Here is a 26,745-nt window from a genome sequence, read left to right on the forward strand (position 1 = left end):
GACAAGCCAACTCAGTGCGCTTGATCAATATTGTGATTTGTAAAAAGAGAATTAAAAGCTTACCTGGTGCTGAACACCTGTTCCCTGTCCTCCTTCTTGTGGGAAGCATTACAGATACATATAATTGATCTTATTTTAAGGAATTTTAGATATTTTTACGGGAAAACAATAAAAAAATTATTATCAAGAATATGAGTTTTGCCCTATATCAAACGTCTTACTCGAAAAAAAAGAAATTATGATCTAACATGAATTTTCTTGATTAAAAAAATATGATCGTGTCTGGTAACATGTGCATGTAAAATGGCTAGAAAAAGCATTTTAGCTTTACATAAGGTTTATTTCTATTTCATCTGCTCCAAACGTTCTTCAAATGTACATCTCTGTCTGCTCGTATGAATGTAACACATCATAAGAAAGTGTTGCACTGCTGTTCAAATCCACTTTTTTGCATCATTTATATGTATAAATGTTTTCCATCTGAAAGGACTAAATATTAAATGAAAATAAATGACAATAAAATGCAAAGTAATATCTTCAGTAATCAAAATACTTTTTGAATGTAACTGTATTCTAATTACAATTATTTAAATTGTAACTGTAGTGGAATAGTTACTTATATTTTGTATTTTAAATACATAATCCCGTTACAAGTATTACTTTACTCCCCAACACTGCAGGCTACATAATTTTTTAGTGTCTCTTACATCCCTTTTTCTTTACAACCAGCCAGTTACTAACAGTAAAGAAGGTGCTAAAATATTACTTTCAAGCTAATAGCTCAATCTGTGTCTTTGTGTGCCATATTTTTATATATGTGAACAAGAATGATATTTGAGAACTTTGGCAGAGGTGAAGATTTTCAGTAAATAACAACTTAAATTGTTTTGTCTTTTCTTCACACAGAGTTATCATATGGTTACAGACTTGGACTATTAAAGCACATTAGTTATATGGACTACTTTTGTTAATTTTTTGCTTTGTTTTTGGAGCACATTTTTAGAGTTCAACAGTGTCTGTTTCCATTCCCTTTCATTGCATGGAAAAGAGCATTGTGGACATTCTACCGGACCTGGTTTGGAGCATACTGGTTTGGAACAAAAGTAAATTATGAAAGACTTTTCATTTTGGGGTGAAATAAATTAAAATCTGTTCTAATCTTCCATTGCCATAAAAGTTAACATACAGGGTTGAAGTATATTTAGTAAAAAACCGAGTGTACTCACGCAAATGAACAGCCATAGTCCCACGTCTGAGGTCTCTAGTCTTTGGGCCCCACAATTACAGTCAGCTGAAATACAGTGGTGTACATCATATGAGCCACCATTCCCAATAGCCCTAAAAGAAACAAGGGGTTATGAGGAAGAAACAGTTGTGCTGAAGGTACTTTATCCAAAACAATGCTTTGAAAGAAAAGTTTTAAATTTAAAATCAAAAACATCTTTTAATATTGAACAAAAATACCTGAATGTCAATCTGCTCAAGAAAAAGAGACTAATGACAGTTCTCTTACCTGAGAGCACAGTGCATATGGCTGTGAAGGCGTTGATTTTGAGCGTATGCATTTCTTTACGAAAACACATCACCTCCACCCACAGTAGTAGAAAACCCATCCCTGACAAACTGATGTACATGAACTCAGCAATCATTGACAGCCATAGAACGCCTGCAGCAAGAAGAGAGAGGAGCACACTGTACACAAAAATGGCTTGTATAGGCACAGAAACACCATATTTAAATTATTATCTGGTAGAAATGATTTGGCAACACTGTTCTAAATGTTAACATTAGTAAAGGCATTAGGTATCGTGAACTAACTATGAACAATTTTGTTTTTAAATGTTAATAAATAGTTCTACTACTGCTCATTGTTAGTTTGTGTTAGTTCATAATGCATTAAGTCATGTTAAGGTAAACAACTTTTAATTAAAAAAATTATTAATATTTTGAAATTGACATCAACCAAGATTATTACTTTAAGAAAAAAATAAAAAAATTGTAAGTTCATAATACATAATGCATTATGGTTTGTGCATAGAACCTTATTGAAAAGTAAACACACATACACACACACACACACACACACACACACACATCAGTCTCACCATGAGTCTCTCCAGGGGTAAGATCCATAAACCTGCGACATCTTCTCCTGTAAAGTAGCTGGAAAAACAATACCAGTGGAATCCAATGAATTCAATATATCTACACTAGGCTTACTCCATACAACATTGCAATTATTTGCATTTACCTAACACATATACACAAACTGACCATTTTATCAGGAACACTATGATCAAGTCTCATTTATGATTAGGTAGAACAACAGAAAATCTAAAATTCAGACATATCACTTTTGATAACACTTTATTCCTCTCACCACCAATATGTCTTTCACAAGATTCCCAAAATCCTGTGTGGAAATATCGAAAGGTATATTTGTACTCTCCTGTCTCCCATATGACTGCATTGGCCAGTTGCCTCTGAGGAATCTTAGCAAGCTCCTCCTTTCACTTTGGTGATATCGTTCTATTGGATGGCCCCAGGGATCTGGGGTGGGGCTCTCTGAGGAGAAATGAGCAGACAGGAGTGCAGTGACTGAGGTTTAGCTGTAAACATATGTTGTGTCTGCATGCACATGTTTGTGAAAGTTGAAAAGAAAGTATGTTCATGGAATGAACAGAAATTTAGAGCACCATGCTAAAGCCGAATGCAAGTACTACACACAAAGAAGTATACATGGGAGGAAATCAGGGCATCTAATGAGCCAAATGTAGATCATAGAGACCACAATATGCAAAAATATTGCATGATTTTTTTAAATAAACTTTCCTGGAGAAAAAAAGACTTTTGTTAAATGTAGCCAATTACTTTTTATACAGACTTAACAATAAACATATCTGAAACTAGAAAATGTATATAAATGCGGAGTGTAAAATGTCTAGTATTCAGTGCATAATAATATTTATAAACCATGTTTTATAATTTCCTTGCCATTGTTACATCCATATTAGCATTTCAGTTTTACATCAGCATGTCACACAAACGAAGCATTTCAGGTTCAGACCTCAAAACTTGCAATTCAGAACTGGTTTCGAAATCCTCTAATAAAAGCTTTGCTCAGAGACCATCTCTAAGCTGTTCTTTCTGTCTACTCAGATCCTCCGTTTTCCCACAGCAATTATACAGTTAATATCAAACCAGGACATATCATACCTGTAGTGTAAGGCTCGCTGTTGTTCTGGCCACAGATCTTCATCTTGACAGGTGAAAGGCAGAGTGGTTTAACCAACTTGTGCATTCCTTCGCACCAGTATGATGTGCAGAATGCCAGCACAGATAAAGAAAGGGAAGGGAGGTGAAGAAGAGAGAGAGCAGGGAGCGAGAACGTCTGGACATGTGGTCCAACCTGGTGACCAGAGGGAAAGCAGAAGAGAAAAAGCGATAACCAGAAGATGTTGAGGAAGAAGAAGGTGTGAGTAAATAATTCAAGGGATGAATGTCAGCATACAGATGAGAGCAAAACATGTATTGGAAGGGCAAATAAGGATATCAATGACTACCACAAAAACCTGATGGGATGAGAATGACAAAATTACATGAAGCAGAAATGGGTAATAGAGATCCCTGTGACAGATGGCAGGGTAAATAAAGATGTGGATTTACAAAAGGAGAGGGTCAAATGAGGGAAGAACTTTGGTAAGGGACAAAAGAAGGACATATGTCAGACATTTAATTACATATTACAATCATACACATTTAAATCCTCGTCAGTCTATAAAAGCAATTTGAGAAAATAAAGCAAGAAAATGGGAAAGTCCTTGGAAGAGTTCTAAAGGACAGATTATAATATTATTATATCATTGTATTCTTTTATATTTTTCAGTTTGTCAGCTGATTTTTATTTTTGTTTTATGTAATATACTATTCAGGCCTGTGGATAACTTGTATATACTTTCTATTTTTATAATTTAAGTAATTTACCTTTTTTATGTTTTCCTCTACTTTTCATCAAATGTTGTGACATAAATCATTAATTACTTTCACATTAAATGGCTATATTTAGCATTTTAAGACATTATTTAAAATCCTTATGTACTAAATAACTGATTTGTTCACTTTAAAAATCAGAGATGATGAAACAGTACTTCCCCATTTTACATCAAAGACTAATTAACCTTCATAATTATCATTATAAGATTCTTCCATATCAATGAAATTATCAAGACTTAAACTTTTAAAAATCATGTTTATATACTGTTAAATAAATCATATTGCACTATCCCATCTCACTTTTCCTAAAACATCACCCACACAGTACACCATTCTTTGGGATTAGAAATGAAAAAAGGAGAGGGAATTCAAAGGATTTGAAGTTACGTGATGAAATTATTAGTTGAGCTCTTGCATTAAATTACTTGTAATCCTCTAATAATCTATTTTAATGCTGGTCTTTGTAGGTGCATGTTTTTTCAATATTTCTGCTTTGGAAAAAGTTGCATGTCAAAAAATTAAAAACTATGTCTATCCTCAACATAAAATCAGATAACATTTCTTTTCATCTTCATTAATGTTTAATTCTCAGTTTCTATCAATGAACACACAGGAAAGTAAACACATTGTACACTCAATTTCATCAGGTTGATACTTCTTAGCTTGCTATTTGAGTACAGAAATATATATTTCTCTTAAGAAATATCAAAGACACATAGAAGACACAGTACATCTGCTAATCAGAGATTTTACTCAAACCATTTAGTTGAGAGAAAAGTGGTACGAGATGTGATTCCCAACAAAATGCATCATGATGTGAGGGTAATGTGTTTATTCTTTACATGAATTCAATCTCCAACATTGAGCTTTTACAAAAGCTCAGCAGCTAATTAAATATATATCTTACATAAACATAAAATATACCTGTTGATAAATTAAAAAATTATCCTGCATTTAAAATGTGAAATTTACCTGAGCACTTTAAACTCCTTACATCATGCTCACATCAATTTCTTCCTAATTCAATCAATTAATTTATTCCTTTTTATTGCAGTGCAGTTGTCAAAAGACAAGGTCCTTTGGTTGAGCCTGCAGTTTCTCTTCTTATCATTTTGCCCCCCTCCCGCCCCCCCCTTTTTTTTTGGTACAGTCCTTCACCAATCTATTTTTCCTGCCTTTCCTTGAAAATTGGAGTCACAGTCAAACCCCAACATCCATAATCCCTCTTCAGTCCATCTGTCAGTCCTGTCTCCATCTTTGTATCCTTTCTTCTTTTAAATGCTTCCATCCCAACCTTTCTAACCTGCTATTCACACCCTATCTACAACTCTTACATGTGCCTTGTTTGGTCCTGGCACTCTACCCGCCCCCCACTGTAAAAAGTAATCACTGTGTAATACTGAGTATCATATATTGTCATTTTCCCTGTAAACCATTTCTACATGAGCTTAAGTATTACAAACATCTTAATTTGTTGCTAAAGGTATTTAGAGATCATATTATTTCCACCCATAACCTCCCACAACACAACTCCTCTTCACAATTCACTTGTTTCCAATTAGATGACACAACGTTTTACAATAGTATTTACATTTTATTATTTACAACAACAACAAAAAAAAGAAAAAAAGTGAAATGAATATAATCAACAAGTTAAAAAACTATGATGATTTGAAAAGGCAAGTAATTCTGTATGTGTGCAGGTGTATAAATGAGAGAGTGAGCGAGCGACATGCAGAGGCTGCACGGTCATCCCCAGGCCTGGGACTTGCAGTAATGGAGAACTAGTTTCCCATCACTTCCAAAACACTGTAAAACATGGAGAAAAACAAAAGTCTTACTAGGAAATCAGAAACACTCTCAGCCTTCATAGAAATGCTCACCAAACAGACATGAACTTAATTTTACCTTTTTAATTTGAATAGATTAATAGAGGATTGTTACATTTTTCTGCAAGCTTTGAGCTTTCCAACTTATCGTAACCACACTAAGATTGTGATCATGTGCAATTTCTAAAACACAGCATGCTGCAATTACATTTTTTTTTACTCAGAATTGTTTGATGTTTAATTTGCTATTCTGATTGGTGAGCATCTTTAGCACACTTATGGGATCTTGCTATTCAGACAAAAAAAGGTACCAGTGAGAGAACAGAAAAAAAGACCGGGAAGGTGTATAAAGAAAAAGGACAAACAATAAGGCATAAAGAAATAACTGACACTATCATCTTACACTTATGCAAATAACTTTTTCCCTAATGAAATGCGTTTTTGAACACTGAAACTTTTGAATGTAAAATGTATAAGGACAAACATTTGCCAAAATTGCAATTAAAATCTCCAATGTCTATCCTAAAAATCGTGATATAATTTTTTTGTCCATATTGTACAGCCCTATCCTGGACCGTCAGAAATAAGTGAGCAGGAAGATCTTCAAACACTTAATAATGAATGTTAGTAGTGGTTGCACTACTGTTAAAATAACAATCTGAAATTATTCAGCCTACTTTTAGAAACATCCCTTTCAGTTTCCTTAAAAAGCCAGATGGGTGCAGAGAGCAGCAGTTGGGGAAAAACAACAACATATACCTCAAAAAGTACACCCACTTCTTGGTCTGGTGATGGAGAAAATGACTGATTGACGTAAATGAACTGACAGAAGAAGAGAAAAGTAAAGAGGGTAAGAGGATTATCCATCCAGTATTGTAATGCAATAATAAAACATATACTGTATTTAATGCCATGTCCCTTTTTTGTTTGATTACAAAACTGATAATACTTTTCTTGGACTAATATTATAGTATATTAAAAATATTCTAATGCATCTGAAAATGGACAATGTGTGTTTAACTTGACCAAATGCCTTTATATTCTACTGTTAAGTAATCCCAAGGAATGGTATGGCATTTCATTTGCATTTTCCCTTGAACTACTGAGGTTGTCCTAGTGGGAGTGAAAATTCCATACCAATTGTTCGCTAGGCTCCATTTTGAGGAAGCGTGAGATGAACTGCGTGAGTGACTGTACTGTCCTGCCCCTCTCCACAGCCCATTTTTTTGTCTTCATGATGGGTGCGTCACCAACCGCTTTCAACAGCACATCAACTGTTCAACATAAAATGAGGATAATTCAGAAACATCAACATGTCATCATATTCAGAAAATGTACCTGGACCACATTTTCAAACTGTTTCAGACTAGTAATTCCATTAGTAAGACTTAAACATAGTGAACATTTTATAGTCTTAATAAACTTACTAAGTTGTAAACTTAGTAAGTCTAAATAGTTAGTCTTAACAAACCCTATTAGGTGCCATGTAGCTATGTATTTATTTTGTTAAACAAATTCATTGCTCACACCTACTGACAAAAGGAAGAATATATTTGGAATATGGAAATACTTTTGAATTATGCATGACATATTTATGTTCATATACAAATTTTTACCTCCAAATGTCAAATCCTGCCACTTTCCTTTTCTCTAATTTGTTTATTTATTATTATTTTGTTTTATGATCATGTCACATTTAATTATATTTTCTGCAGTGATAGCTTCCACAATCACTAGCTAGTTTTCACGACAGATTAAATATACAAAATGATGCTTTACGCCATGAAATACATTAACATAGGGTTTAGAAACAACTTTGTTTCACGTATCTATGCGTATAGTTTGCACAACTTTTACAAACACTGCCATGAGTAAGAAGCGCCTGCCTGCCTGTACATACAAACTGCAACGTCATTGGCTGGCAGCGCTGTCAATCTTTCAGAAATTGCGGAAGTAGTTAGCTAATGATCTGCCCCTACACGCAAGCAACACAACAGTAGCGTTTAGAGATGAATAACTGTTTCTCTTCTCGTGTATACAATTCAGAAGCATACTCTTTTTCTTCTCATCCGACGATCCAGTATGTTCAGAGACAGTGTGTTGTACTGAAGGCTCATCTTTTTGATTTTCTGTGGGAGATTCTGCGTTGTCAGACATCCTCCAATATACACAGCAGCAACACTACACTAGATACCACAGGCGTACTAATGATTTTTCAAATTAAAAGTTTCTATTTGCAATCTTTTTCTATGATAATTATAATAAATAAAATTCGTTATTTACTTTATATTAATAATTCCGTTTTTATGTATTTATTGAATTTGTATATTATTTAGAACCAATTGTTTTTAAGAAAGCTCATAAGCGACACCACTAGGTATTTGACCTTTACATAAGAAAGATGTATGATTTTCTGCATCAATGCTGATATATTCTGTGTATTCTGCATTTTACACAAGACAGAAAAAATACAATTTTGTGATAAATTGCAGTAATTAACTGCAAAATCCTGTCAGAAAACTGTAGTCCAGAACAAATGTTTATGTGAAACTGTGTGTAGTCCAAAGCGTAGAAAACTTACAAGGAGTAAATTAACTCTACCAGGACCGTAGCTGAGTGAAAGGTGGTAATGATTTGAGGGGCTCAAAGGTCCAGGGGGGCCCACAACAAATTTGAAACTGTATTTTGTGTGCAAAGTATATTTGCACTCTGCACATAAACCAAACTCTGAATGGATTTCCACTCTGTTCCATCTCTGTTTTGGTCCCTATTTTCTACAGCCCTTGAGTAGGTTTTACCTCAGAATATATGGATTCAGTACATACACAAGAAGACTCATCATAAGGTACTGTTGCCATTGTTCTTGAAAGTTTTTAGTGTTTAGGCCTATCAATGAGTAGCTTTATTTGTATTTTAATATTTTTATGTGTGTTGGAATTATATGCAAAATGCTGAAGCAGATACTGTTGCATTTATCCATCCATCATCAACCGCTTATCCTGTGTACAGGGTCACGGGGGGCTGGAGCCTATCCCAGCTAACATTGGGCGAAAGGCGGGGGACACCCTGGACAGGTCGCCAGTCCATCGCAGGGCCACACATAGACAGACATACACTCACACACACCTCCACATCCACATCCACACCTAGGGCAATTTTTTTGGAGACACCAATTAACCTAGCCTGCATGTTTTTGGATGGTGGGAGGAAGCCCAGAGAGAACCCACGCAGACACGGGGAGAACATGCAAACTCCACACAGAAAGGCCAGGGCAACCAGGGTTTGAACCCACGACCTTCTTGCTGTGAGGCGACAGTGCTAACCGCTGCACCACCGTGCCGCCCTCTGTTGCATTTAATTCACCTCAAATTAAACAAGTGCACTGTTTACTTTGTTTACTTAATACAGTTTTTTTCTTAACATTTTTAAAACCAAGGACAACAGTAAATGAACTAAATCAACAGCACCAACGACAGAGTCAGCTAGGCATTCCCATTGAAATGTAGGGAACTGAGAGGAGAGCAAAATATATATACTGTTAAGACTACTTGAGCAAAAGTAGAGACAAAATAGAGAATTTTTTTGTGTTTAATTGATGAAAATGTTTAAACATTATAATCCTGTTTAAACCACTCCTTAAAACGTTGGGCATTATATAGTCCAGTCAATTCTTTTTTGTTTTGTATAGAGCTTTTCAAGACACACATTTTTCAAAGCGGCCTTGTAGAAAATTATGCTGTGACCGAAAATTATGCAGTAATGTCTTTAATGTATCAAAAGACCTCATTGAGCATTTCACATGAAAACGTGAAATCATGCATTAAAAATTAAAAATGCTTTTAAAAATGTGTTGTTATATATAACAATATTATTTGTGTATAGGACCCCAGTGAGCAAGCCAAAGATATATGTGGCAAGGAACCCCAAACTCCATAAGATGTTAGTTAATGGAGAGAAAGAAAAATAATGATAAGGAAGAAAAAAAAAAAACGTTGGAGAAACCAGGATCTGTTGGTGAAGCCAGTTCCCCTGTGGCTATACAGCATGAATACAATGCCAATATTAGTTATCTGTGTACTATGTATGATCTCATGCACTGGGAACACTTCCAGTCTTTCATCATTGTGTTTGGTTACCACACAGGTTTTCAATGGAACATAGAGTAGCTGTGCTAGAAAGAGGAAGTGATGTGATGAGATTCAGCTGCAGCATCCTTTTCCCAGCCAGGATATGTAAGAAACCAGAGCAGAAAAAATTAAAGATCATTAATGTCAGTTCTAACCTTTCAGGCCCCCATATCTTAAAACCAATGCTGGACTTTTTACTTAAAGAGGTCAAACTTTCCATCATGAAGCTTTGAATCATGACATTTGCAATTATATTACAATTTTGATGGTGAAAGTGATAATTGTGGAGATTTGAACAGAACAATGCAGACAAGTTCCGCTTCAACAAGCTCTGCGTGAAATGTTGCAAGACTGGTTCCAAAAGTGTTTTCAATAATTATCGTATTGCATCCATGGCAATAAAACACAATGCATAATGTTGTAAACAGTACACAGAGTAGGCCTACTAAACAAGAGCGTAACCGTCACAATTATACAAATATATACATATATATATATATATATATATATATATATATATATATATATATATATCCCCGGGTTTTTTCATCTCATCCACTATTTATTACTTTTGCCCCCTCTTTCAAACTGTGCCTGCGACTTCACACTTCGTTGGGCTGAAGGTTGTCAACAACTCAAGAAGAAAAGTGCACTGAAACACATCATATAGTTTAAACGAATGTATGAATCTCTTCTGAGAAGAAAACATTAAAAGATAGCACCTCGTCAGTCCTCTAACAACTCACTATAACAGCTGTAAACAAAACGCTCCCATATAAATGTCACGTCACTTCCTTGCCCATCCCAAAAAGAGAGGAAAAAAAATATCGGACAGAAAAGCGACGCGAAAAAAAAAAACAGTAAAAGACGGGTAGAAGAGATATTTAAAGACATATTTGTCTAAAAGAGGAGCAAAGAAGTATAACAACATTGACAAACACACGCTAATCTAGGTAAATTCTCCCTCGTTTTGAAGGAAGCCGATTTGAGAACTCCAGGAAATTTCAGTGGGACGCCCAACTTACTGCTGTCCCACGTTAACTATCTTTTCGTTGTGCTGAACTTTGCTGTTTGAGACTCATTGTTGTTGCACTGTCACAGATTCATTGGACAGGAGGTAGTATTCCTGGGCAAAAGGCAGGACTTCAGCTTAAGTTCAAAACACCACAGGTAAGATTTTGACTCCAATTAAACTGGCACTTTCGTTTTCACCTAATGCGTCTAACAGTTTGAAATTATGCTTTATATTATACATAAGTAGAAACAACCCTGGAATGTTGAATGTTAAAACATCAGTGACCAGATCTGGTAAAGGGGCAGAAATTATTCCTTCCAGCTGTTGCAGTTGTTTATGGCTAGGTCAGGTCACAAAAAGGGCGATATTACTATAAAATATCGATTTTAAAAACCTGGTATGAGTGAAACGCGTTAATTATTCATAAATGAATCATAGAAAGTTAATATTAAAGTAGCTTATACCAAACTATTGACATGCTCTTCAAAATAATTTCCTGTTGGAGAAGAAAGCCAAAGCAGCAGTTGTTTGTAGTAAAGCTAATCATTTATTATTCACTCATTAGCGAAACAATTTGATAAAGTTTATCTGAGACCCTCGGTAAAAAAAAAAAAAAAAAAACACACATAAAAAGCTTTTTTAAGCACGCGCTACAAGTCTGAGCTTGGCTTTGGCGTCGGAGGTGTCTGTCAACTCCTCTTTCTCACAGCTCTTACGCAATCATAGCTCTTTTTGGCGCGCCATATGTGCAACGTGATGTGGTTTTGATACCTGATTATCTATTTAAAAAATATATAGATATAAGTAAAATTGCAGATCTATGAGTGTGAGTCATCATTGGTCCCATCCCACCTCCACCATACAGCTGAGCAATTGAGTCCCACTGTATTTAGTCCACTATTTGAATACTTTAGTTGTCACAATACATTCTTTATAGCCATTTTATTAAACTTTGATTGCAAACCTTTCTTCTGCTGCATCTGATTTTGTCATTTCTTTTCTCAGTTGCTAGCATGCCTCTCCACAAATCATCTCGAACCCCCCGTCTGGACCCCACAATGATCTCCGCTCCACTGGGTGATTTCCGTCACACCATGCACATTGGTCGTGGTGGGGACGCTTTTGGTGACACCTCCTTTCTGTCCAGCCATGGCCCCTCTAGTCCTAATCCCAACTCTGTTTCACCAGCAGCCACTGTAGAGACCACAGAGTTTCAGATGAACCATGGTGAAAATGAACGGACGGAAGAGACCCGACCAAGTCAGCTTCAACATTCAGATTCAGTGTCCTCCTTTGACCTCGACTTGGATTTAGGGCCATCCATTTTAGGAGATGTACTGGGAGTGATGGATGGACTGACACTGGGCTCTGATTGGACAGGGGACAGAGACAGTGAGGAGGTGTTTATTTCTGGCAAGAACACAATGGATGTCATGATGTCACAAAAGAGTGCTGAAAATAACTTGAATAAATGGAAGAGAATGGAAAGTATGACCAAAGAGGTGTGCCAAATAGATGAGCAACTAAATGAGGTGAATGGTGTGAAATCAAAAGGGCTCAGGCCCAAAGTGCGATTCAGCGACAAACGGGATGAGATCATTGGTCGACAAGATGTAATTGAGGGGCTAGATGTGGAAGGTGAGGAAGACATGTGCTTGAGACCAAGAAACGGGATGCAGGAGATCAGTGGGAGAACTCCTTGTGACAAAGACCCAGGACAACCTGAGCTGAGTAATCGGAGGCTGGACAACACTCCAAGCCCCTCTTCTTCAGTGAGCTCAGAATATGAGGGAGTCTCGCCATTGGACAGGAGGAGAAAAGGCCAGCATGTTTCAGAAACAGATTCAGAAGAGGAGGGGGCAAATGGACAACAAGGATACACTTTTGAGGATGAGTTTGATGATGAGATTGGCTTATAAGGACATTTAAGGACCAAAAACAAGTTGTGTTATTGGCATCGTTGATGGGTCATGGCATGTAACAGATCTCTTATTATCATGATTCTTAAAAAATTCAAAAAATTGGGAGCATTTTCTACATGAGGCAATAACTGGACTAGTTGGAATTTTTACAATGAAGTTTACAATGGTATTTGCTCATAATTGGATACACTTACAGTTTTGTCTTTGAATTGTAACATTTTGAAAGTATCCATGGACAGATGTCTTAACAAAAAGAACCCAAGAACAAGTCTTTTCAGACCTTTAAACTCTCAGCCATATCAAACAGATTTATTGATCAATATTTCCACTTCACAGGTCTATTATAGGGCACTTTACCTTTTTCGATTAACTGGAAACTGATTAAATCTCATATGGAGAGGGAATGCTGGAGTTAATATAACATGGAATGTAGGTTATGCTAAGAAACATATTTCTAAAAAACAAGTACAGAGTCATACATATATATAAATTATGGTTATATATGCAGTGCCTTACACAAAACGATTTTTTCCATTACAGCACATATATTTTTGTTTTTTGCTTAGTTTCACTGAAAAGCCAGTGATGAAGCTTTTTGTTTGTTGTGTGAAAATGCATTCACAAATGCTGGAATTTCATCTTGGGAGTTTTTCATCACTACTTTACACACACATACCCTAAAATGAGCACAATCAATTAAAAAAAAAAATAATATAAATGAATCACACCAGTTATACGCTACAAAAATGGTCCTAAAGCTAAACAAGTACAAAATGTGTAGTTTTTTTAAACTGTGAATGACAACCATCTGGCATATTCTGGTTATTTACGGGGTCTCGCTCGCTCTCTCTTCTTTTTTTACGATTTTCTCCCCAATTTTGAGTGCCCAATCTCCATGCTCTCTTTAGTCCTCATGGTGGCGTAGTGACTCACCTCAATCCGGGTGGTGGAGGACTAATCTCCCCTCCGCGTCTAAGACATCAATTCACGCATTTTATTTTATGGTTTGTTGAGCGTGTTACCGCCTTGAAATTTGTACGAAGTGTTGAACAGCCGTGAATTTCAGGTTGATCTTGTTACGGTTGATGTTGAAACCTTGTAACTGTCAGCTGTAATAAATTAAATCCCCATGAAAATACGATACGTAATAAAACAAGATTTCATTAATGGCATCTTTAGCCGATGTAAATAACATAATTTTTTTAAAAAAGGGGCAATAAATAAATACGAATATAACAGGCTGAAAAAATAAACATTTATTCTTTTAATATCTTATATATTTTGTATGTTGAAACTTGACACCGTACACAGGAAAGTGCACTTTAAGATCAGTTTCATGCTGAAGAAGAACGTTTTTTACATGATTTCTCCTGTAAATGTTAACGAGTGCCAACATCATCATATATGTCGAAAGTACTGAAACCTGTCATGCAAAACACGAGCTCATTGATGCCATTAAATGAATCTGCTTTTTAATTCCATCCGTTTCTCCTGGTTGGAGGTTTCCGTAAATATTTAGTTTATAAGTAGTTTTACGTTCTGCCTAAGTTTGATGGTGCAACGCTCCTTTAGTAGTAGCGTAAATTGTGACTTAGTGCCCATTTACGCCACAACTAGGCTAAGTTATACTTTACGTATAGCTGGTGCAACCGCTCCCAGGGATGGTAGTCAGCATCAATACTTACCCGAGATCTCGCTCTTGACCAGATTAAAAAAGGGAAGCATGAAAAGCGTTACACGGTTGGGTTTATTTGCAAACACAGTTGATCTCACCCTTTCTTACTTTCACATTTATTTGACTTAAATAGAAAAGGATAATCACAGACAATCAAAAATTCATTTAAATTGACTCAAAATCCTCACTGTACATATTAAAAATTTTGTAGATAAGACCAAAATATGTATTTTTTTTTTTTTTTACTTGTGGTATTTTTGCACTTTTGTAAGCATGCTATTGTTATTGATATTATCTTGATGTTAAGATCTTCAGGTAAATACATGAATATTTTACTACCATCCTCTTTAAATCCCTCCAGTTTTGTTTTGATTGCATGTCAGCACAGGTACATTTTGTGAAGATGTTTACAGGACTGTTTGATTGGACCATTCAGAATCAGAGTAAATCCCCTTTGTTATCATTAAGTCCCTTTAAAATTATTAATTACTGTTATGGATTGTTTGTAACTTCAATCAAACATCTAAAGAAACAGCATTGAATTGTTGAACCAATTAAATCTGGACAGATGTAGATGTGTTAGAGCAACTGCCACTTAGAACCCAAAACCATATTTATTTTACCAACTGCATCAGCTGCAAAACAACTTAAAAAGACCTACTTCCTCAAAGATCCCTACTTCACACATACATTTGAAGGCATCCTTATGCTGTTACAAACTTTCCCTCTTTCTATTCAAAGTCTTTCATTGAGACTTATGATTTGCAAACAGACTTGCAGTCTGCCATGAGAAGCTTTAGATGGAAACAAAAAACTGTTTCAAATTTGCCTGACATTTGAAACAGTCTAAAATTTATTATAATTCCTTAGTGGTTCTTTTTAAGTGTCTCTTTTTAAACCCTACATAAAAACTACTACACAAACAACACACATGTATTAAGTATGCCATAAAGTTTCACTTTTCTATAACGGGTATACGTTTGGAAATTAGTATTTACACGAGTCCTAGACATTCACACATCCATCTATGTTCTTTTAAAATCATATGCATGCACGCTCATCCTGCCAGAAACAAACAAACATCCAATCTCTCCCCGTCTCACACACACACAAAGAGTTATACAGCAATAGTTCCAAATACATTGAATCCCGACAAAGCCATGGAAATAAGAACTCCAAGAATATGTGGATACCAGTGGACCTCCTTTACTTCCTTCTGCCCCTGGTGAAGGAACAGTAGCTGTGGTAGCAATTGTTTCAAGCCCTCTGCCTGTCCGCCCATGTCACATGATTCCACTGATAGGTCCCACTGGCTGATGACATCATCTGATCCGGATGCAGCAAACACACAGGAGTCAACAGGGCTCCACTCCACTGAGGTCACAGGTGCACTGTGCTGTTTAAAACTGGCCACTGGACAACTAGACTGAGGAAAAAGTAAGACAGAGCAGACAGAGATGTAGCATAAGAAGAAAGATTAGGAGGCAATAATAGGTGTGACAGACACACAGAAAGGTTCCAGAGAGACAACACGGTGTCATGCTGCGTCTTGTAGAAAAGGCTCAAATTTCATTTGAGGAAAATGAAACTATTTGAAGGGCTTAGGTATAAGCTGCACATGACTGAAATTCATTTTTAAATCATATTAGATACCCTATTTGAATAATTTGTGTAAAATGTATTTAATAAATCATATTTGAGCTTTCCTGAGTTAAATTTGAAAGAGTACACCGTATTTATCCAAGAGATATTAAAATAAATGTGACCACAATTATCATTTTGCTGAAAACTTTATAACACAAGTATTACACAAAGTAACACAAAAGTTCCCATTGGTTAATGGGGAATTTGACTTCCTTTAGCAATACATACATGTACTACTGCTTGGCTTAAGAGAGGTTATTTACCAAAGATTGAATGCAATAATAATTTTGTTTTACTTTGAGTATGCTTTAGTTGGAAAATAACAATAATATTAATATTAATATGCCTTTCCTCATGCTCATCCTCATCTGGAACTGTCTTAAGTCCCAAACTTTCAGGAGACCATCATCAACCCCAGACAAAATGAAAGGTTCAGTCCGGTTCCAACTGACAACATTGATGTCTGAAGAATGAACCTCATTGTCTGAAAGCATAGAATTAGCTGGTGCCCTTATGTCCCAAATCCGAACAGACTGATCCACCGAGCATGATGCAAAAACCTGGATGAAAAGTGAAGCACTAATGTAGCACATTTACCCAATATTTCTATTTTTGTACATATTAAGTATTTTAATATTTAAATCTTTCTCTATTGATTGACATACTGTGGCTTCAGTAGGTGACCACTGTAGATCCTCAACAGACTGAAAGGCCATTGGTCAATCTCCCAGGACGTCCCACCCTCATGTGGCTCCCAGACGTGAATGTTATTCTTGCAGTCGCAATTACCAAACATCCTAAGGAAATTCAAAATGAAAGGATTATTTATTAACAATGCAATAAAGACTAGAAAAATGTAATTAACTGACCTAAATCTTAGACCCGTTTACACCTGGTCACTCAAATGTGCCTCTTGTGAACACTTGTGTTCGGATTTGGAGGGGAGGGTCTCTGATTTCACGACGACATACATCAGTCACTATGTCAATGTCTTCCTGCATGATAATAAAGCACAACAAAGTCAGAAAAGACAAAGAAAGCGTGAAAAAAAAGCATGATGTTTCTTCCAGATGCAGCTGAAATTTAATCAAAGCACAAACGCAACATTTCTTGCAGAATTATACCCCACGATGGGGCGGTGATTTTCGTTTATAGCTGCTCGTAACCAGCAAAGTTTAACATTTTTGTTTTAGTGCAGCGACCGATTTACAGGTGAGGGGTGGTGCTTCGCTGCTGTCCGGTTCTGAATGCTGTACACATTCAGGACGGATTTGCTTTTACACCTCAAATATGATGCTGTCACACCTGCTTTTGATCACATTTGTATGTGGGTTTTAGTGACCCAATCACAAAACATTTTAGACCCCTTTTAGACCTGTATTTAATGCTGACCACATGTGATCGATCACCTGAAACTCATCTTAATACCAGTTGTGAACAGGATCTTAGACCTTAGCCTGATTAGTCCATAACTTTTTTCTCTTTGACCAAGTCCAAGTCCTGTCTGTCTCTTCACAAAACTTTTAAAGCCTAGTAAAGTCAAATATAGGGTTACGGGCTAACCTGGTACCTTGGGTGAACAATCAATGGCAAAACCTTCTGTAATGTGTCCAGAAAAATTAAAAGAGGTGTGGCTTCCTTCTGCAGCTTGATGAAGGCCGACATTGATGAGGAACTGTGCACTTCCTCTGTTGAGTTCGGAGGTCAAAAATCTCCACTTGCCCTTTCTCTGACCAGACAGCAGACAATGTCTGCGCCCCTCACTGGGTCACCCGATACCGTATAAACATCAAAATGGGGTTTTGTCTTATGACAATTCAATAAAGCAGCACAACACAAAACAATGTTAGAAATTCAAAATATTATACTGAATATGATTTCTGATTTGCATACAGTAAAGCTAAAAACATTTGAATAAGGTAAATAAATATATATTAAAAAAACTGCACTTACTCTGACTCGGGCTGTTGATTCACATCATAATGTGGCATCATGGCAAGCTCCAACTGTGGTTTCTTGTCCTCATCCTCTTCATCACTTTCTCCATCACTGCTTCCATCCTTATCTTTTTCCTTGTCAGTTCCATGCAGATTGTGCATCCGCATGACAATAAGTCTGGATACAGATTGAGAAAATCATCTGTTGGGACTTCTTGGGAAGCCAAACACCTCAAAGCATGCAGTTTCTTTCATTTATTGAAATTGAGTAATAAAAATACCAAGCTCTGGCTGCAGTCCTGTCAGTCTACCTGTTGCTAATTGCAATGTCTGCCTGAGTCCCAGCACAAAGCACCATAGAGAGAGGAAACTGCTCCCAGCCTTCTCCTTCACCATCATGCACCACATCAAAACTCAGACATGGGGCACCTACAAGGGAAAGAGACTGTTCATTATTTTTTTTAAATTTTTTTTTTATGTCACTTTGGATAAAAGTAAAAGCACCTACTAAATGTAAATCACTCAGATTCTACATGGAAGACTTCCAAATAGGTTTATATTATTTTGTTGTAAAGAAATAATATTAGAGCAATGCGTCCATGTTTTTTGAACAGAAAACATTCTTGGTCACATACTTCATTATAATTAATGGTTGCAGATTTTAATAATACAAAAAAAATAAAAAAAAATAAAAATAAAAGTAAACACGCAACACATACTGGGACGGAGAGAAATTTAAGTATCGCATCAGCCGAAAAGACATTTATTTGTGTTGCAAAACCTCTAAAGGCCTGTGGATGTACCATGGCAGAGTGATGCTCTCAGGTGGCAATACCAAGGTACTGAATGATTATTATATACATATACTAAGTATATGGATAATATATTTATACGATCCCTGAATGTACTTTAAAAATAGCATGGTACAACCATGCCCGGTGCATATAAAAATAACCATGCTTTTGCAATGTCTAAAAAGCATGGTAGTACCCAAATATTTTTGGTACTTTTTTGGAGTGACAACATGTATTGGCCCCCTGTCGGCAAAACACAATACATGTATTGATAATCGACATGTCAATGTTTGCAATAGTATCCAGCTGCAGACCCGCAGCACCACCAGTTTCAGAACCCCAGTTTCAGAACCCCAGCGCCAGAACCTGAAGTGAGGGGCGGAGCTTACGTTCAAAACCGAGTAGCGCCACCTAACGTTTTGGAGAGTACTTTGCTTTTATTACAAACGAAACATCATACTTTATATGTATGTTATAATGATTCTTTAAGGTACAGTACAATAAGCATTTTAAAACATTGATCTTGTGTAATATAATTGTATATAGTTATCCATTTCATTGTATTATGAGAGTTACTTCCTGATCATGATGGTGAAAAAAATGCTTGAAACTTATGGGCATTTTATATAAAATATACTTTATTTCACAAGAACATGTGCAGCATGCATTTTTCTTTATGTAAAATAAAACATGTCAAAAAACTAAAAAGAGAGAAAATTCAGCATAATTTTAAAAGAAACAATAAAAATATATACAACAAATGACCAATTCACCCCTAGGCCCATTTTATCATGACAATCCTGTATAAATTAAACTTAAAATGTATCAAATGAGGAATTCACTCTCAGGCCCATTTTGTCCTTACATTCTTGCTAAAATAACTCCATGTCATCCCTGAACACAAAATGAAATAGAAAGGGCTCTCTGGAAGCTTCTGACTGTTCCAGGAGATTGTTGCGGGCCTTTTCCTTGTGGTCTTCATTCATTCGAAATGTCTCTATAAGAGATGAAAGCACCACACAATAATCTCAACGTAAAAAAAAAACCTCAACTATAAGGTAACATTAACTCACAAACAATGCATATAACAGAGGAACGTGGAACAAACACTTTAACACCTTCACAAGATGTCTTCAAAACGTCACCGCAAGGCTCATTTACAACTTACTATATGCGATAATTTTTCACAAAATGATGTCAAAAACGTTACACAACTCACCATGCTCTCCGCCATGCTTGTCTCATTGTCAAAAACTCCACCCCTCACTTCAGGTTCTGGCGCTGGGGTTCTGAAACGACTCGGTTACTAACGTAACCTCGGTTCCCTGAGAGGAGGGAACGAGTATTGCGTAAGTAGCTTACGCTATGGGAAAACTCAGTTTCTCGAGAAATATTGAAGTCTTTATGTAAAACGCATTGCAGCTGCACAGCAGACAGTAATGAGCGAGGCAGCTCGGTCATTGGCTGTGCTGCGGCAACTGCTCGAACCAATGACGGGGCGACTCTGAACGCACGACCAATGGGCGCACGCCTCGCGTTCGCGCGCTCAGAGCCCGACGAAATTAGCATAGCCAGGCTATATAATGGGCACCCCGTCATACGAGTTCCTTTAGGTTCAATCGACTGAAGCGAACTGACCAAGCACAAGCACGGCAGCTTAAGCAAAACTCGTTCCCTCCTCTCAGGGAACCGAGGTTACGTTAGTAACCGAGTCGTTCCCTATCGAGAGGTCTCTCCTATTGCGTAAGTAGCTTACGCTATGGGAACACCATGTAAAACGCTATGGGAACACCATGTAAAACGCCGTGCATGCTGACTTCGCTCTATAAAGCCAGAGGCAGATGCCTGAGCCTTAAAGCAAAGTGATTATTCCACGAGCCGGCCAACGGCGAGCTACATAATGGGATATTATAGAGCGCCCTTCCAAGGTGGTCCATGGTGGGCGCTCATAGTACAAACACAAGCACATATCTTATGTACTGAGTTTCCTATGTGCTGATATGCATAAAAAATCCTTTAAGTCAGTCAGAGACGGACCTTGTAAGGGAGGAGATAATGCTCAGCATATACATACTCCAGTCCATTCTACAGTCAGGCTGATAGAATGTTGGAATGCAATGAGGGGACCTGTAGGTTATAAAACCTGATAAATGTTGAAGGCGAGGCCCAGCCTGCCACGCGACAAATATCTTAAATGGGTATCCCACTCAACCAAGCCCACAAGGAGGCCATGCTCCTCGTAGAGTGAGCTCTGACGCCTAAGGGGCATTGAAGGCCCTTGGCTTCATAAGCTAGCGCTATAGCATCCACTATCCAGCGCGATATTCTTTGCTTTGAGACTGCGAGACCTTTAGTGCGGCCGCCAAAGCATACTGAATAATTGTTCCGTCTGTCTGAACAGGGCAGAACGTTCCAAATATACTCTGAGCGCCTGACGGGCAGAGTAAATTAGCGTCGCTTGGTCTGCTGGGGACGATAAGCTGCCAGAGATATCACCTGTGCTCTGAAGGGTGTGGAGAGCACTTTAGGAATATACCCGTGCTTTGGCCTAAGGACAACTCTGCAGTCGTTAGGTCCAAATTCCAGGCAAGCAGCTTGATGACAGCATGTGCAGGTCAGCCCACTCTCTTGACTGAAGCGAGCCAGCAAGAGTGCAGTTTTGCTGTTTAAGGTGCACGGTTCGGAGAGGTTCTAACAGGGCACTCTTGAGTCGCCCAGGACCATGGCCAGGTCCCAGATCGGCACCGAGGGGGGCAAGGAGGGTTCATCCTCCTAGCCTCTTAGGAAACGAATGATTAGATTGTTTTTCCCTAATGAATGTCCTTTATCAGGATTGTGCGACGCCGCTATGGCAGCCACATAGACTTTGAGCGTGGAGGGTGTGCGACCGCCTCCAGCAGCTCTTGCAAAAAGGCGAGTACACTTGGTATCTCACACGATTTGGGGTTCAAGCTCTTGGTATCACACCAGTCACTGAACACTTTCCACTTTTGGGCATATAAGCCTCGTAGAGGGTGCTCAGCGCCTCAGTGATGGTTCTCAAAACTCCACTGGGGAGGTTCTCGGGAACCCGTTGAGGGGCCATGCATGGAGGGCCCTCCATAGAGTGCAGGGAGCTCAACCTAAGTCCACCCTGGCGATTTATATACTGAAACTACCGTCATGTTGTCCGTTCGGACCAGGACGTGTTCGCTTTTCAGGTACGGAAGCAGGGCTCTGAGAGCCAAGGCGACCGCCTTCATTTCCAGACAGTTTATATGTAGGCGCTTTTCCGGGTTTGACCAAAAGCCGGAGACAGGCCTGCCCTCGTAAAGGGCCCCCCATCCTATTTTGGAGGCATCTGTCGTGATAATTTTTCTCCGCGTGTTCACGCCCAGACTCACGCCGGTTTGATACCAGTTGATGGCTTTCCAGGGCGTCAGGGCTTTTATACAGCCGTGATTCACTCTGATCAAAAAGTGGCCCGAGCGACACGCGTGAGTGGGGACACGGCTCTTGAGGCAGCGCTGGAGAGGACGCATGTGCAACAATGAGGCCATGAGACCGAGCATTCTTTGAAATCGTTTGACGGGGGCGCGCGCACCCTTTCTGAATGATGTTGCAAGGCATCGAATAGAGAGCGCGCGCTCTGATGAGAGGCGCGCTGTCATCTGCACTGAGTCTAGCACTATTCCCAGAAGAGATATTCTGGCTGGGGGATAGCACGCTCTTTGCAAAATCAATTCTCAGACCCAGGCATTCTAGATGGCTGATAATCCAAGATCTGTGCTGCCGTTAACTGACCCTCTGATTGTGCTATGATTAGCCAATCGTCGAGGTAATTCAGTATTCGCGACTCCCGCTGTCTCAGGGGAAAGTGCCGCGTCCATACATTTCATGAATGTACGGGGGCCAATGATAGGTCGAATGGTAGTACTGTGTACTGGTATGACTGTCCCTCGAAGCTGAATCTCAGAAAAGGCCTGTGATGAGGCGCTATCGAATGTGAAAGTAAGCGTCTTTCAAATCCACTGATAGAAACCAACCCCGGGCTGAACTTGCGCGAGGATATGTTTGGTTGTTAACATTCTGAACGAGCGAATCATAAAAGCTTTGTTCAGATGTCTGAGATCTAGGATGGGGCGGAGGCCACCGTCCTTTCCAGGACGAGAAAATAGCAGCTGTAAAAACCCGCCTCGCTCATAGAGGGAGGAACAGTTTCTATAGCGCCCTTCTCTATCAGTTCGAGCACCTCGGTGCGTAGAACATGTGACACATCTTTCCTCACTTTCGTCTCGACCACCGCTGAAAAGCGGGGTGGTCTCGCGAGCGAATTGAAGTGAGTAACCGTGTTTTATTATGTTCAAAACCCATTTTGGCATGTCGGGGATTTTTTCCCAGGCTTTTGCTCGCACAGATATGGGCTGAATGTTGGCTGGGGGCGTGTCGCAGTGACGTATGGGCCCCACCGGCAAATTGCCTTGTGCTAACACTGAGTTTACAGCTCCCAGAGGTGCAGGTTTGCGCTGAGCAGCCGTGTTGAGTGCCGAGTGCAGGGGTGCGTGTGAGCTTACAGGCACGCACGCTATATCCGTAATGCTCGCATCGTGAGCTGGAGAAATGTTTGAAACTGTATAGACAGTGTTTACAGATGGGGGGGCTCTTAGCGGGGAGTTTCTTGGCTCGCGCGTCGCATCTGTGATGCTTGCGACATGAGACAGAGAACTGTTTGAAACTGTATGTGCAGCGCTTATGGGTGGGGGTGCATCTACTGTAGTAGGCACGCGCGCCACTTTCATAAAGCCTCCGCCATGGCGGAGTGTTTTTGGCCATGCATACAGTGTTTGTAACTGTGGAAATGCGCACTTTAGTGTGGACACGTGACCCCTTAGTAACACAGGCAGAAAATGTGCTAACACTGAGCTTACAGCTCTCAGAGGCGCGGGCGCGCGCTGAACAGCTGTGTTGAGTGCAGGGGTGCGTGTGAGATTACAGGCTATCTCCGTAATGCTCGCAGCCGGAGAAATGTTTGAAACTGTATAGACAGTGTTTACAGGTGGGGGTGCATACATTGTAATAGGCACGCGCGCCACTTTCATAAAGCTTCCCGCTCTTAGCGGGGAGTTTCTTGGCTCGCATGTCACATCTGTGATGCTCGCGACATGAGCCAGAGAATTGTTTGAAACTGTATGGGCAGCGCTTATGGGTGGGGGTGCATATACTGTAGTAGGCACGCGCGCCACTTACATAAAGCCTCCCACTCGCGGCGGGGTGTTTTTGGTCATGCATACAGTGTTTGTAACTGTGGGAGTGCGCACTTTAGTGTGGACACGTGACCCCTTAGTGACACAGGCAGAAAACGACTCTTGTGATTTCTGTGTGTTGCCGTTAAAACGGCATTTGATTGCAGGTGAGCGAGTTCTGTGACTGGCCCATTGACTGCTGTACAGACATTTCCAGCCGCTTGTAAGGGGACTGGGTAATGTTTTACACGTTTTGCTCGCTGCAGTGAAGCTTTCAGCGAACTCTCTTACCGTGCTGGTGCCCGTGCCCGCTAATTTCGACGGCGCGGGGTCGAAGGCCGAGCCCGGCCAGTCGTCGGATGCAGCGCCAATTGGAAAGGCTGTCATCCTTTTCACCGTCGTCCCCTGGCGCGCCAAACGAGATGAGACCCACCGCTCTGTTGGAGGGGTGCTGGTCCGTCTGCATGAATTGGACTGGCGGCGGGGAGTTCTCGGGTGGTGGTGAAGTACGCGGGGACTGGCCTAGCGTGACGTCACTGAAGTCCGCATGTTCTGGCGGCCTCCGTGAGCGGCTCGAACAGAGGGGACGGCAGCACGGTGGTAGCAGGCTCGTTCGCGGCGAAGGCGGCGAAGCGAGCGCGCGGCTCGTTGAGGCCCAGGGAGTCACATTCGGGGCATCCGCTTCGAGTGAAAACAGCTTCTGCGTGGTCAGGTCCCAGGCAGCGAGTACAGATAATGTGATGGTCCCTGTCAGGAAGAAGGCCTCTGCACGAGGCGCAGGTCGAAGGCATTTGGAACAACGCCTCGAATTTGCTCTTTTACTAAATACAAAAAGTGTCGCAAAGGCGAACACTTGCAAACTAGCTTAGTAAAATGGATATAGTGATGCGCGTAGCAGATGGCTTCGAAGGCGGCTGAAGGCGCCGGCGTCCTCTTAGCAGTCCTGCTGTATAGGCTTGTCAACGGCAGGCAAAAGACTCCAACAATTCGGAGGATCCAGCGAAGAGGAGGTCTTTGCTGATGGAGATTAAATCTAAAGGAACTCGTATGACGGGTGCCCATTATATAGCCTGGCTATGCTAATTTCGTCGGGCTCTGAGCGCGCAGAGTCGCCCCGTCATTGGTTTGAGCAGTTGCCGCAGCACAGCCAATGACCGAACTGCCTCGCTCATTACTGTCTGCTGTGCAGCTGCAATGCGTTTTACATAAAGACTTCAATATTTCTCGAGAAACGGAGTTTTCCCATAGCGTAAGCTACTTACGCAATAGGAGAGACCTCTCGATAGGGAACTGGTGGTGCTGCGGGTCTGCAGCTGGATATGTCTCAATGTTTGTGGTAGTGGTGGGGTATGTTTAGCAACAGTGACCTGTTTGGCACTCGTTAAACATGGTATGAGTAGCGGTCCACCTCTAGCTATTATCCCGGCTCTAGCGGCTTCAGACCAGGGACATAAACCTTGGCCTCTGCTTCTCAGTTCTGCCCATCTCCCTCCATATCATCCTCGTCACTTCCACTCGCCTCCATTTCCTCAAACTCACGCTGTCAAAGTAAAGGTACTTTCAAGTCAAGTCAGTCCACTCGGCGGCCATATTTAGAACGCTCCCGGGAAGGCTGAGCAGCTGTTTTCTATATACACAAACGGCATACACGTACAGCTTCCCTCTATCTGAATGGGGAAAGACTGACATTTCCAAAACAGGTTGTCAAGATTAAGATCAAAGAACATATTTGAAATCAGCAGTAATAATTTGAAAACATAAAATGTTCTTCTTTAGCTCAGGTCACGCTGGAAAAAGGCTAATTTTCAGATTGGTTCATGCGCATTCTCGAGTTGGTAGACTGGCGAACTCTGTATCCAAAAGCTGATTGGCTCTTATTACACGTAAGCCGGACTTGTTTTTCTACTACAGTTGGTCGTTGCAATCTCTCACATTCATTTCTTGTCCGTCTCTGCTAAACAGCCTCTGGCTCTGTACATAGTTGGAAAATATCCAATTAAGCTGAATAGCGGGAATTGTTGCTGTCCCAGAGAGAACGATTACCAGCAAACGTTGTCATATATTCAGTGCCTCTAAAATTTTACAGTACAAGGGTTGTTTATAAAACATTGCTTTATTTCCCTTGGTGGCACAAGATTTACTACATGATGATCTAACCTTTAAAATGTGTTTTGTCGGTGTGACCTATTGTTTTCAGGTTGATTAAGTGATGTTAAACAATGTCTTTTAAGAAAACTATTTAATTGATGTTACCAAATGAAGCACAATTTTAGACCAACCCACTTCAAACAGAGAATGGCTGTATGATGTAAATTCAAAGGTCTGGATGAATCTTAGATTTCAGCTATGTGTATGTAGCTAAAGGGTAAAGTTTTATTTGGTGTGTGCTTGTTGTGGACATGTCTGCCCCCAGCTATAGTGTGGTTAGACAGCAGAAGTGTGTAAACAAAAGCTCTCTGTGGTGTGCTGTTGTCTGTGCCATCATCTGCAAGTCCCTCCTTCCAGCTGATACTAGAGAAAGTCCTCATACACAAACTCGAAAGAGTACAAAAAGTACTTGTGCTTTTGGAAACAATTGTAATAAATG

At 39.6% G+C, this 26,745-nt stretch overlaps 3 protein-coding genes and 1 long non-coding RNA gene across 7 annotated transcripts in view; 1 reads left to right on the forward strand and 3 right to left on the reverse strand.

The window, feature by feature from the left end:
- The window catches only part of LOC127655584 (germ cell-specific gene 1-like protein), a 43,060-nt gene extending 39,759 nt beyond the window's left edge, over positions 1-3,301 (reverse strand). Inside the window, exons 1-5 of the mRNA XM_052143478.1 lie at positions 3,217-3,301; positions 2,381-2,565; positions 2,106-2,163; positions 1,514-1,666; positions 1,227-1,338 (exon numbers count right to left, since the gene is read on the reverse strand). Coding sequence (XP_051999438.1) covers positions 1,262-1,338; positions 1,514-1,666; positions 2,106-2,163; positions 2,381-2,565; positions 3,217-3,301 — 558 coding nt within the window. The 3' untranslated portion in view covers positions 1,227-1,261. The remainder of the gene's footprint in view (positions 1-1,226; positions 1,339-1,513; positions 1,667-2,105; positions 2,164-2,380; positions 2,566-3,216) is intronic.
- A 1,274-nt stretch (positions 3,302-4,575) lies between these two features.
- Positions 4,576-8,014, reverse strand: LOC127656222 (ubiquitin-like protein ATG12). Its single transcript, XM_052144427.1, has 4 exons — positions 7,877-8,014; positions 6,960-7,096; positions 6,582-6,644; positions 4,576-5,802 (listed from the first exon to the last, which is right to left on the reverse strand). Exons 1-4 carry the CDS (start codon positions 7,977-7,979, stop codon positions 5,743-5,745), a joined length of 363 nt encoding a protein of 120 aa, XP_052000387.1. The 5' UTR covers positions 7,980-8,014; the 3' UTR covers positions 4,576-5,742.
- Positions 8,015-10,754: 2,740 nt separating this feature from the next.
- LOC127656425 (uncharacterized) lies at positions 10,755-13,089 on the forward strand. Of its 2 annotated transcripts, XM_052144751.1 has the most exons (3): positions 10,755-10,902; positions 11,051-11,119; positions 11,970-13,089. In XM_052144751.1, the coding sequence occupies exon 3, from the start codon at positions 11,978-11,980 to the stop codon at positions 12,881-12,883; it is 906 nt and encodes a 301-aa protein (XP_052000711.1). In that variant the 5' UTR covers positions 10,755-10,902; positions 11,051-11,119; positions 11,970-11,977; the 3' UTR covers positions 12,884-13,089. The 2 variants fall into 2 exon arrangements, with proteins under 2 accessions (XP_052000711.1, XP_052000710.1); XM_052144750.1 differs by having other exon boundaries at positions 10,761-11,119.
- Positions 13,090-13,224: 135 nt separating this feature from the next.
- Positions 13,225-20,363, reverse strand: LOC127656426 (uncharacterized). Of its 3 annotated transcripts, none has more exons than XR_007972159.1 (6): positions 20,156-20,363; positions 19,802-19,933; positions 18,454-18,571; positions 17,075-18,320; positions 16,871-17,002; positions 13,225-16,765 (listed from the first exon to the last, which is right to left on the reverse strand). It is a non-coding gene; the product is annotated as an uncharacterized LOC127656426 (long non-coding RNA). The 3 variants fall into 3 exon arrangements; XR_007972158.1 differs by having other exon boundaries at positions 18,424-18,571; XR_007972160.1 differs by lacking the exon at positions 19,802-19,933 and having other exon boundaries at positions 18,424-18,571.
- Between the last annotated feature and the right edge of the window lie 6,382 nt (positions 20,364-26,745).

The sequence above is a fragment of the Xyrauchen texanus genome, chromosome 15 (genome assembly GCF_025860055.1).
Source record: "Xyrauchen texanus isolate HMW12.3.18 chromosome 15, RBS_HiC_50CHRs, whole genome shotgun sequence".
Classification (NCBI taxonomy): domain Eukaryota; kingdom Metazoa; phylum Chordata; class Actinopteri; order Cypriniformes; family Catostomidae; genus Xyrauchen; species Xyrauchen texanus.

Coding starts and splice junctions, on each gene's coding strand:
- LOC127656222 (XM_052144427.1), bottom strand. CDS start 7,979: ATGTCTGACAACGCAGAATCTCCCACAGAAAATCAAAAAGATGAGCCT. Junction 7,097..7,876: donor GTCGGATGAGAAGAAAAAGA/GTATGCTTCTGA, acceptor TATGTTGAACAG/TTGATGTGCTGTTGAAAGCG. Junction 6,645..6,959: donor TGGAGCCTAGCGAACAATTG/GTATGGAATTTT, acceptor TTCTTCTGTCAG/TTCATTTACGTCAATCAGTC.
- LOC127656425 (XM_052144751.1), top strand. CDS start 11,978: ATGCCTCTCCACAAATCATCTCGAACCCCCCGTCTGGACCCCACAATG.